The sequence below is a fragment of the Cannabis sativa genome, chromosome 8 (genome assembly GCF_029168945.1).
Source record: "Cannabis sativa cultivar Pink pepper isolate KNU-18-1 chromosome 8, ASM2916894v1, whole genome shotgun sequence".
NCBI lineage: Eukaryota > Viridiplantae > Streptophyta > Magnoliopsida > Rosales > Cannabaceae > Cannabis > Cannabis sativa.
This window is the reverse complement of record NC_083608.1, coordinates 34,469,046-34,482,427: the sequence shown is the minus strand read 5'-3', so window position 1 is coordinate 34,482,427 and position 13,382 is coordinate 34,469,046. Positions and strand designations below refer to the sequence as shown.

Genomic DNA, 13,382 nt, shown 5'->3' with positions numbered 1-13,382 from the left:
AAAAGAAGAAGCAATCTACAATTGCATTATAAATTTATCAAACCTTATATTTTGTGTAGTGGGAGTGGTTTATACGATTTGATAAACAATTAATAATTAATCCTTAATTTCTACAATTATTTATGACAAATGAAATGACCCTCATTTAGATCATCGTATATAAGTCCAAACAGCTAATATTGTGCATTCGATGTTGTCATAGTTTTACATTTTTTACATCGCATTCGTCACTCTTAGCAAAATGCATGCAATCATTAAACATATGCTCCTAATGTGGTCGAGTGTTGGTGGTGACTTTCTTTTATAATAAGTTAACAACTATACACCGTTGGTTTTTCATAACAATTTTCTAGGAACCTCTCTAAATTTCTCCAAGAAAAATATATATATGTACAGCTTGCAGTGGCGTACGTTGATTCACTATATATCCCTTTTCTAATTTTGCTTCTTCTTTCAACTTACTCCTCAATTACGTTCGCGGTTGCGCCTACTTAATTAACCATTGCGCTCCATATTCAAAGTCGGCATGACACGTGTCCCCGATAAATTTGAGCATTCATAATAAATTTAAGTGACTCCCAATTTCTTTAATTACAGACTGAAATTGTTAAGTTATTCACTTCAGTTTTACTTCCCATGTAAAAACAAAGACGCCTTAATTTAAATTTTAATCACGTGAGCTGACCATTACTCAATAAAAATAAAAAACATGAGTGCGAATATTATGGTGTGCTCCCCAAGTCGAGGACGGCGATGAAGAATAGAGCTTCGAATATCTTCTATGACTGACACGTGTTCGACTCATAACAAAACTGGGCCCACACGTAAAGACATCCACGTCATCACATGAGGTTAAGTTAGTTTGTTCAATACTGAAAGTTTCAAGATTTAAACAATCAAACCCAACCTTCCCAAGAAAAGGCAAAAAGTAGTGCCACCGTCAAGTCCAAATAGCTATAATATACCGCGAATCTTCTTCTTCTTCTCTTTCGTTCCTTCCACACATATAAATACTCCACTCTAAACCTCCCCAAACTACCCAAAAACCCTAACCAAGTTGCAACATTGCAATGGCAACCACTAGATTATTGCGCGTCTCCAGTAACCCACAATTGAATTTTCTCGGATCTGGTTCTTCTTCGTCTGGGGTCAGGTGTTCGGTGCCGAGTGGAGACTATGAGCATCAGAAGAAGAAGGTTAAGAATAATAACGGGGATGAGATGAAGAAGAATTCGCAAATGGGGACTACTAATACTCATCGTCATCTTCTTCAAGCTGCGAAGCCATCCTTGGCTACCGCCGGCGCGGTAGCTGGTTCGGGGAGCTTGATTTTGATTACGTCTGAGCCCAAGGAGAGGATCGATGGAGCGATTTTCGATTTGGTTTCATCTCTTTCGAGCAAAGCGAACAATGCTCTATTGATTCTGTTCAGAGAACGCTTCAAACGAAGATCTTTAAAACAAAATATTCAGATGTTCATGGAAAGGGTAAAACTAAAGACATTTCCTTTTTCTTTTTAAATATTTTCACAAAATTAAATACTATTGAAATTTTAATATTGATTTTTCATTATAATACAGGGCATAATTAACTGTCGATTCTTTGCGTTATTTGCTGTCGCCGGATCCTTGCTTGGTTCAATATTGTGTTTTGTTGAGGTATTAATCTAATCTAAATTCACTTTCTTTCATATATATATATATATATATATTATTCAAATATGTGTATTAATTAATATTGTCTTATACTGAAATTTAATTCAAAAAAGTATTTAATATGGATACACAGGGATGCTTTCTCGTTCTACAGTCATATTTCCAGTATTTTCATAACTTGTCACACAAGGCTGACCAAGGACATGCGATGCACTCACTAATTGAAGCCACTGGTAATAAAGAAATTAATCACTTATTATAATTTAGTATTTCAATATTTTATCATTACTACAGTGGTATATAAATATCAAAGAGATATATATACCATCAGAAATTTTTTTCAAGTTTGCTTATACAATATGTAACATTTATATGCAGATATGTTCATAGTAGGAATGGCCATGCTTATGTTCGGATTTGGGCTATATACTATGTTTGTTGGCTCAAAGTCTGTGAAAGAAAAAGGGCCATGGCTTGCTGGCTCTAACTTGTTTGGTCTATTCTATATGAAGGTACGTACTTTTCGATTAACATATATATACAAAGTCTTCAAAAATGTGTCTACCAATATATTTTTTGAGTTTTTGTAGTATTAGTTATTATCTGACATTAATTAAAATATGTTAATAATACTGTATATAATTTTGCAGAGTCTTCCAAGTTGGGTTGAAATGCAATCGGTTTCACAGGCAAAATCAAAATTAGGACATGCTGTGATGATGCTACTCCAAGTAGGAGTGTTGGAGAAATTTCAGAGTATTCCTTTGGTTACTGGACTCGATCTTGCTTGTTTTGCTGCAACTGTTTTTATTTCCTCTGCTTGTATTTTCCTTCTCTCCAAACTCTCTGTTACAAAACTCCAAGATTAGATATTTATAGGATATCAAAAAAAAAAAAAACAAAAAACAGAAGATATTTATAGATTATTGGCCTAAGCCTTAGGTAAATGTAATTCTTCTGAACACCACACAGAACTACATGGTTAGAAATTCTTTTTATTAAAATAAGGGTCTTTTTGTAATGTGTAATATAACTTAGTTAATCATTCTTTATATTAATTGGTATACCTCCAAAGAGGAAAGAAGTAGATGTCAAGTTGTGATATAATTAATGTGTAGATTTGTATTGTACATAAACATTAATTAGAGAAATATCATTTCTCTCGTTCTCTTAATTTTCTAGTAATATACATAAATTTATTTACATTATGTTCATTGTTCTATTTAAATAATAATTACATAAAAGCTATTTTTATTTTGAATTTTTTCATATATATACAAAAAATACAATTAAATTACAAAAATACTTCAGCTGCACGGAACGAAAATACAATCCATCAATTAAATATTACCAAAATACCATTTTTTCTACTACTCCAACTGGACGGAACGAAACAAACAACCTCACGCACACAACCTTCAATCGACCAACTCAGCAACCCAACACAACTGAAACAAAACCAACAAGAAAAAGAACCACCATTAATTCTCGTGACTTCACTTGAGAAGACGACTAGAATCAATCAAAACATGTGCTATTTCGAATTCATAAAAAAAAGTGTAGAAAAACTACTACAAAACTAAAATTCAACTAGAAATCTGATTTAATTCACATAAAACTAATGTCCTGACTTTAATTTTCCGATTCATGAAATACATATCTCAAAAAGTTGAACTGGAGTTCCCAAATAATCCAACTCAAAGTATAATCCAAAAAAATATTACATCAATACTATAGTTAAATGTTTATCTCAGTGTATTTTTTGTTATTTTCAAGATTTCTAATGGTAAATTTGTTCATATTAAATCACGAATAGACATGTAGATAGAGTTACGTACGTGAAAGTACTGTTCTAATTTTTAATGTTTCATAACAGTTGCATAAATATTTTGCTAACAAGTAATTATCGATCAGTGATAAAAAAATACAAACAAATAGTTTCATATAGATACACATTCACATTTAATATTTCTAGTTGCAATTAAGTTGTACGTTAGTTGAATAATAGTTTTGCTACTACAATATCATAATATTATAAAAATAGGGCTCGAAATTATCAAATACGCGACCTGAACAGATAAACTACAATTGTTGTAATATTCATTTGTATTGAATATGTAGAATTATTAGTTATTTTGTGGTTTTATTTTAGTTGGTTCGCAATAGATTTAACTGTTACATTATAGTTTTATCATAATTGTCTTAAAGTTGACTTCTTCTTTCCCTTCTAGCCGTCGAAGAAGAAATTTTTTTAGGCAAAGATACATTTAACTTCTTCTTTACTGGACGACGACCACCTTTAGCCACGGGGGGAGCGAAATCGAAATCATCATCGTCGATGACTGGATGTTTCCCTTTAGCCTTGTTAGCAACTGATTTATGGCCTATTTTTGAAGCTTTTTTGGCAATGGAGATGGAGAAGCAAAACCACATGAGTAATAGCCATTATATATATGAAATGAACGTGGGTTTCAAAAGGGTAACGACTAGAAGGTGGTTTGGGCTGACATGAATGGAGATGTGTAAGTGTTATTTTAGTAAATAAAACTTATTAAAGACATAATTGTTGTCCACACTTTATGGAAGTATTTTTGTAAATAAAGTGTCAATTTGTATTTTTCATGTAAAAATTTCTTTTTTTTTTTTGAATATTTTTATGCTCAGATTTTTTTTAGAAATTTTAAATTTCAAACATTTAATTTCATCTTTATTACTCATTTATTTTTGTTTGAATTAGTATAAATTTTTATCGTTTATGTATACTATTTTACTTTAATTAATACTATTTTTTAAGGCTTGATATTATATGCCACGACATTGCTTATGGTGCGCTTTGTGTGATTTGTGTGTGCGTGAGATGTAGACGCATGTGTGGTTTGAATCACATCGACCCTACTATACGTAGTAGACTCAGAGTAGTCACTCATTGCTATATATTTTTTGAAATCTATTTAATTTTTCATTTTCATTTTTAAGTTTAGTGATTTAAGTCAAGATATTCCCTCTCGTGTTTGGTTGGTCATTTTATTTTCTAGGGTTTTTGTGGGTATTAGCGTGAATATTCTAGAGTTTCTTTTTTAGAGCGATTTTGTGTAGGTGTTAATGGTGATCACTCATCTTCTTCTTTCCCTTCTTAGTGTGAATCTGATCCTGAAAGGAAAAAGAAAACTAAATATTGAGAGAGAGTGTGGGTTTAGAAAGGTTGAGAGTATTGGATTATCTTTGAAGAAACGTGGAAAAAAGAAAGTCAATGATGGAGATCGTGAAGTGAAAAGGGTAAAGGTAAGTGAAGATGTTTGTGATTATGATAGTAAAGATCTTGAGTTGGAAGCCTTTCCCAAAATCAAGGTATATGTGTATTTACTTGTTTGAGTTTTCTTTATTTTTTTATATAATATATTATTGATATTTGGGTGTGTTCATCCGATCCAATCCGCACTTTTTTAGTCAAACAACATCCAATCCGCACTCACTACTACAATGTTAGCCTTTAAAGGCAGTTTTTTCAACCCCATTTATAAAAAGGGAAGCTAAAGGGTGTGAAAATACCCGCTATGTTCGAAATTGACATTTAGAGGCGGTTTTTTGATAAAAACCGTAGGTATAAAATTGCATTATACCATTTAGAGGCGGTTGGAAATTATTATTTTTTTTTTTTTCTGAATTACCCTATGCCGTCGGTTCCCTCATAGGAACCGACGGCATAGGGTACACGTAAATCTGACACGTGTACCCTATGCCGTCGGTTCCTATGAAGGAACCGACGGCATAGGGTCGATCAGACTATAACCCTTTGCTCGACCTTCCTTCTTCCTCCCCACTTCACTCAGCAACCCAGAAAAACCAGAGACCCATTTCTCAGCCAAAACCCTCGCCTCCACCACCTTCTCCCCACCCTATCTCCCTCATTTCTCAACCATTTCAGCCCATTTTTTTTTTAAAATCCTCCATTTTCGATACTTAATAACATACACCTAAAAAGTTCTGATTTTTTTAGCCTCTAAAAGTGTCATCCGAACCCAAATAGTAAACTTTGGGTGTGAAATCCGGCCACCCATTTTTGTTGAGAAATTGTTCAATCTCAACCTCGTTTAAGGTATAAATATTGCTTCTATTCTTATTGTATTATGTATATTGTTTTATTTTATGTTTTTGTAAATTATTATTTGAGTTTTTTTATTTTATTAGTAATATTATTGTGTTTTATGTGTATAGTGTCGGGATTTTTTACGGTGGTCGTCGGATTGCGGTTATTAGGTAATAATTTATACCACAATGTATTTGTATATTTTATTGAATATTTGTATATAATGTGTGTATATATTGTGTGTGTATATAGTGTGTGTATATTTTTTATGAAAATAAATTTTGTAATTGTATTTTATATATTTTTTGCAATGTATATTTATTGTGAATAAAATGACATTGGAGGGATTTTATTAGATTCAAAAAAAAAAATTAGTTTAGAAATAAAAATTTTAAAATGGAATTAGTGTGTGATATAATTTTATTTTTTTGAGATAATAGTGTGAGATATAATTGATTATATATATGTATGTATAATTTAGTAACTAAGTAACTTGTTACAATTTTTTATAACTAGTTATAAGTTATGAAATAATTAATTTTGTAATTTCGTTGTATTTCTTTATATTATAGGGGTTCGGCATAATTTTGTGTGTAGCGTATTTGGGCTTGCAATTATAGGTATATACTTTTACTAACTTTTTCTTAATATATAATTAATTATCAATGCATGTTAGTTGAGTTTGAATATCTTAAATATTCATCCGTAGTGAAGTAGGTTCTGCGAATACATGTACTGCGGTCGGATGGGTGGATTAATTTTGTATTGTTTATCTGTTTTGTTTGTTATTTTAGGCACTTGTAAAAATTTTGGGAACGTCCAATTACAGCCGTTATGCTGCCCAAATTTCGGTAGAATTAGGATAAATCTTACTAAAACCATTCATAATATAGTTAATTATAACATAGTAATAAGAAGTTAGGTCACATAAAAAATAATAATATTCACATTTATGAAAACTTTTTAATTTTACCAACATTATAATCAACTAAACAACCTAATAACATGAACTAATGTAAAACGAAAATTTGAGTAATTTTTAGATTAATATGAATAAATTGTGTGAGAGACTTAGTTAGTTACATTGTGTAATTAGTAACTAGATATAATTAGTTACTAAATAAATTAACAAAATAAACATATAAAATCCTTCTTTTTTTATTTTTTTTTCTTTCATTTGAGAGGTTCAATGTGGATTTTTATTTTTCAAAGAAAATAAAGAGCAAAAGTTAATTAAAAGGGGAAAATATTAGTTAATACCTTTATTGCTTTACCAAAAAATTTTCCCCTCAATTTTATTTATTAGAAATATTTAACATTTTAATAACATTCTAATCAACAAAACAACCTAATAATATGAACTAATCTAAAACGAGAATTTAAGTAATTTATAAATTAATATGAATAAATTGTGAGAAACTTAGTTAGTTACATTGTGTAATTAGTAACTAGCTATAAGTAGTTACTAAATACTGAATTTTTTTGGATAGGATTTTTGTTATGGATAAATCATGGATGCGTGAGGAGAGAGACACACTGCGATTTCAAGTAGGGTTCGATGCATTTTTAGAGTTTGCCTTAAAGAATTCTACAAATCACGATCGTATTCATTGTCCGTGTGTAGATTGTTGTAATGTATCTAAAGGGAATATTACAATGATTAAGGACCATGTGTATTTACGAGGTTTCAATAGAAGTTATACTAATTGGTATTACCATGGCGAACATTTACCTAATGATCCATATCCATTAGGAAAGCGGGGGTAGATGATATCGAGGGTAATGATTTGGATGATTATCCATTGGACTTGCTTAACGAAGCACAGGAGGAATTTCTTAATGATCCTGAGAAATTCGATAATTTTCTTAGTGATGCTGATAAACCTCTGTTCGATGGTTGTAAAAAACTAAGATTACCAACAATGGTAAAGTTTTACAACATAAAAGCAGAAAATGGAGTGAGCGATAAATGTTTTACTCAATTTTTAGCCGCTTTTAAAGATATCTTACCATTTGCCAAGCGCTTTCCGAATCTACTTATGAAGTGAAAAAAACGTTAAATTCTATAGGATTGAAGTATGAAAAAATTCATGCATGTCCGAACGATTGCATTTTATATCGTAAGGAATATGCAGACATGAATTATTGCCCGAGCTTGCGGTTTATCCCGCCATAAAGTAAACAAGAGTAAGGAGAATAGGAAACTTATCCCCCAACAAGTGATGTGGTACATGCCTTTGATTCCGCGACCGAAACGATTATATCGTAGTGCGGTAACATTCGAAAATTTGATTTGGCATGAGACCAAGAGAGTGAAAGATGGAAAACTTAGACATCCCGCATTCCCAAGCTTGGAAAAAGTGAACTACATAAACCCCGAATTCAAATCGAACCAAGACACATTCGTCTCGGTACGTACGCGGATGGAGTAAATCCACATAGATCTCTAAGTAGTCGTCATAGTTCATGGCCTCGTCTTCCTAGTTATGTACAATCTTCCTCCCTGGTTAGTGATGAAGAGGAAATTTAACATGCTTTCTTTAATGATATCGTGGCCGCAACAACCCGGACATAATATCGATGTATATTTGGAACCATTGATTGACGATTTAATAGAATTGTATGAGAACGGGGTTCGTGTCTATGATGGTTTTAAAAAAGAATTTTTTAATCCGAAAGCCGTGTTGTTGTGGACTCGGTGATTTCCACGCTTATAGTAATTTATCGGGCTTAAGCACAAAAGGTTACGAAGGTTGTCCGATTTGTTGCACTAACACATCGGCTCGTCGCTTGGCAAATGGACACAAGATGTGTTATATGGGTCACGGACGGTACTTGCACACGCAAATCATCCCGATAGACGGAAGAAGAAAGCATTCGATGGTACCGAAGAGGGTGATATGGCTCCTTTGCCACATGCAGGGAACAAATTCTCCAACAAGTTCAACTTGTAGATTTTAAGTATGGAAAGACGCAAAAAAATAAAAAAACTAATGGTTGTTTTCAAAGAAAGTCAATCTTCTTTCGTCTTCCATATTGGAAAAGTCTACTAGTTCGACATTGTTTGGATGTCATGCATATTGAAAAAAATGTGTGTGAGAGTATTATTGGTACCTTACTTGATATTCCCGCAAAACTAAGGACGGTCTAAATAGTCGTTTAGATCTCGTTGAAATGGGTATACGACAATCTACGGCACCCTGAGAAGAAAGGTGAACGTTTATATTTGCCTCCCGCTTGTTTCACTTTATCCAAAAAAGAGAAACAAACGGTTTGCAAATCACTTGCAAATATGAAAGTACCCGATGGTTACTCTTCTAACATCAAAAACTTGGTGAATGAGACCGAATTGAAACTAATGGGTCCGAAATCACATGATTGTCATGCGTTAATGCAACATCTACTTCCAATTGCCATTAGATCGGTCTTGCCAAAAAATGTTCGAGAGTGTTTGACACATGTTTGCATTTTCTTTAATAGGTCTGTGCGGGAAGGAATTAGAATTGGATAAGTTAGATGCATTACATGAACATGTAGTCAAAACATTGTGCAACACGGAAAAGTTTTTTCCGCCATCTTTTTTCGACATCATGATCCATTTAATGGTTCATCTAGTGAGAGAAGCAAGGCCGTGTGGGCGGTGTGGGCGAGATGGATGTATCCATTTGAAAGAAATATGAAGGTACTTAAAAGTTATGTGTGTAACCACTATCGGCCGAAGCATGTATGGTTGAGTGCTACATATCCGAAGAGGCCGTGGAATTTTGTTCGCAGTACATGGCCGGAGTTGAGGCAATAGGAATTAGCAAACCAAGAACCGACCAGATGATGTTGATAGAGGATTAAGGGGCAAAGGGACAATGGTGACGGTGTCCAAGCTTGAACTAGATCAAGCTCAATTAGTCGTGATGAACAATAACGCAGAGGTTCAACCATATATAACGTAAGTACCTTTTGTTTGATTAACATTACTTAAGTCACGATGAACAATAACTTGATTTATCTTACTTGTTTTACAGTGACCATATGGAGCTGTTACAATCAATGGTTCCAAGAAATCAAAAAAATAAACAAAAATGGGTTGCAGACCAACATCGTCAAACTTTCATTGGGTGGTTAAGGAATACCATTATAGCAAAGTTGAACGAACCGAATCATGGAGTATCGATGTGTTGAGTCGTATTGCCCTTGGACCAACTTTTGCGGTTGCAAAGCATGAAGCGTACATTGTAAGGGGTAAACGTTTTCATACAAAGTCAAGAGATGATGCTCGAGAGGTTCAAAATAGTGGTATACGTATCGTCGCAGAAACTATGCACTTTGCAAGTGCAAAAGATAGAAACCATGTTTTAGGTACTATGACGTATTACGGGGTCATTGAAGAAATATGGGAGCTCAATTATTTTGCGTTCCGAATTCCACTTTTTAAGTGTTCTTGGGTTGACAACAACGTTGGAGTAAAAACTGACGAGCTTGGTTTTACTTTGGTTGATTTAAGTAAGAGAGGAAGCAAGAATGATCCATTCATCATGGCTAGCCAAGCGACTCAAGTTTTTTACATTTCGATCCGCTAATGATAAATGGTCTATTGTTTTATCGACACCGCAGAGGAGGTTCTTAGAGGCGAAGAGGATGAGGAGAATGCCGACTTATGTTACGATGACTTCATTGTTGGACAACCAATTCATGAGCAACTCATGGGAATTGATCGTAACATTGAGGAAGACGACGCCGAATACATTAGAAACGATATCAATGAGGGAATATGGGTCAATTGTGATTCGAGCAAACATAAACAAAAAAAGAAAAGAAAACGTGTCTAATTGGTAACTTGATATATAGCTTACTTTATATTGTGGTTGTGAATGGTCCTGAATACTTAACAATTTGTTTATGCTTTTAATATTTCATATACACTACTTGTTATATATGTAGCTAACTTTGAAGTTTGTTTGTTAATGGTGTAGACATGGCGAACTCAGAATCAGGATCTGATTCGGGAGCAGAAAATGAGTGTCCAACCACAATACCTACACGAGGGCCGACGCAAATGAATGAAATATCCAAACTAATGGATCAGGGCAAAAGAGTGGCCCTCGAAGTTAATGATAAAGGTCAATACCGTGGAAAAAGCTACGCGAAGCTCGTATCCACTCGGGAGTCGGATGTCGGCGGACAATAGGGTTGGCTTATAAAAATTGGAAAGAAGTCAACCGGACTGCGAAAAATAAAGTTTGGAAAGACATTCGGGTAAGCTATTATTTGTTAGAATTTTGATTTGTTTTTCTATTACTCCAAATGTTGACTCTAACCGTGTTTGTTTTCCTTCAAAATAGACGGGGTTCATTGTGCGGACACCTTCAAACATGATTGTCTCATCCTAGGCGGGAAGTTAATGAAAGACTTCAAGAATAGGATGACAAAAGACATCATAATGCCCGCGTTGAAAGAGAATGATGCGGGACGACCGGCACAAGTCCCCGAAAAGCACCGGAGATCGACGCTGGCGATTGGTGCAAATTCGTTGAAAGTAGACTAACTCCCGAATTTACGGTACGCTAATTATATTAACACTAAGATAAACTCTTAAATACAAGTACATGTATCTAATGTATTTTTTTGGCATTGTAGGAATTGAGTAAGGTGCAACGTGAACGTTCCTCAAAAATTCAATCCAGACACCGAAGTGGTCGGAGTGGGATGGTGAACGTACGGGAAGCTGTGGTAAGTAATACTAAAAATTTAATGTGCTATAATGTGCTATACAATTTAATTGGTACTCATTTCATTGTTATAACGTTATGTAGAAAAAGGACCTCGAAGTTGCAGATCCTCCCCGCCACCGTGTTTGGATTAAATCTCGCACCAAGAGTAGAAAACTTGTCACTGATTACGACAAGGAAATTGCCGAGAAGATTGTAAGTATATATTAATTCATATACTAATTGCTTGAATATATAATTCAATTAGAGTTAGTGTATATAATTCATATACTAATTGCTTGAATATATGCGTGCATTAGGCTCAATTAGAGGAGAAGCTTAGTCGGGGACAAATTCGGGTCCGGGGCCAAAACGATATCCTCACGCGGGCGCTCGGGACACCGCAGCATCCCGGACGTGTCGTGGCTGCCGGGTATGCTATTACTTCAAATGTTATTTATTTAGTTACACAAATGAAATCGTTGCTAATTTGCATTTTATGATTTGTAGGTTCCCGACCGGGGCATCTCAACTGTTCGGCGGGAAGAAAAGGGAAGTGTACGATGTTGTGGCTCGGCAAGCGAAGGAGATTGAACAATTAAAAGCCGAAGTCCAATCCCTTAAGCGACAGAGGAACGCCGCCGAACAAGAGGAAGAAGGAGAGGTGGCTGGTGAGGCGTATGTTCCACAACCATACGCTCCTCAGGATGAGGTACAACCAACAATTTATGCTGAGGAGTTCATTTCCCTCAACGACCAAGGTATCCTATACAATTTTGATGACCAAGCGGCCCTTACTCAGCAAGTACATCTCTGCTCTGACAACATCGACAATATTGTGGCCCGAGCGTATTTGTACGAGCATGTGGGTGTGATCAAAGTTCACTGCCAGGATTACGATGATTCACATGCTCGGATCATGGTTTCGGAAATCCCTTGCAAGAGGACGCCGAAATCCCGGTCCCACTTGAAGAGTTCAGATATGTTAGGGACGTGTACCAGATGTTCCTTCCTTGGCCTAAACACTTAATTTTAACAACCGAGGTAACTTCTCAACTGAAATTAATTATTAATGATTAGTGGAGTTTGAATATCTTCAATATTCATCCGTAGTGAAGTAGGTTCTGCGAATATATGTCTTTGCGGTGGGATGGATGAACAAACTACTGTTATATATGTGTTATTTGTCGTTATACAGCCATGTTCAAAATTTTTGGGATCATTCAATTACAACCGTTATGCTGCCGAAATTTCGGTAGAAATTAGATAAAATTTGATATATATATATATATTATGTTCTGTTTTGTTTAGGGTCCACTCGCTCAACCGCCCTCAAGACGTGATGCGTCAAAGGGGAAAGCTCCGATGCTTTCTCCACAAAGCCGTGGTGCACGGGAAGATGAGTTGTTCACGGAAGAGAAGATGGCGTTGATCCCTAATTCGCTGAAATGGATGATTCATGAATTCCTAAGGCTCAAAGATAAACGTGATATAATCACAATTCCTGTCCCCCGAGGATTCATTGCACCGCGTACCCAGATCACGTTATCTGGAGAGGATTTGCAGCAGGTTGCTACGTGTGACTACATCGGCAACCAGGGAATGCTGTTTGGAATGATGTATACTCTTCTTTAATCTAATTAACCTTATCTCAAATTATAGTTAAATTATTATAAGACACTAACACTTTTGTTGGCAGGCACATATGGGAGAGCATCAACGGTCTGAGAAAAATTTTCAAGTTTTACGACCCAGAGCTTCTCACAGTGCATGGGATCAGCGATGAAGAACATAGACAGTCTTTTGACGATGCGGCAAGACGATTGGCTAATTGGTTATCATTAATGAACAGCAACCACCAAATGTTCTTTATTCCTTGGAATATCGGGTAAACTTTATTAAATTCTTTAGTGCTAATTGTTCATTTCTATATTATGT

General features: G+C 34.8%; 1 protein-coding gene across 1 annotated transcript; it reads left to right on the top strand.

Moving 5' to 3' along the window:
* The first annotated feature begins 883 nt into the window (after positions 1-883).
* Positions 884-2,863, top strand: LOC115700868 (uncharacterized). The gene is made up of 5 exons (XM_030628531.2): positions 884-1,487; positions 1,581-1,658; positions 1,789-1,888; positions 2,034-2,167; positions 2,306-2,863. Exons 1-5 carry the CDS (start codon positions 1,071-1,073, stop codon positions 2,522-2,524), a joined length of 948 nt encoding a protein of 315 aa, XP_030484391.2. The 5' UTR covers positions 884-1,070; the 3' UTR covers positions 2,525-2,863.
* Positions 2,864-13,382: the final 10,519 nt, after the last annotated feature.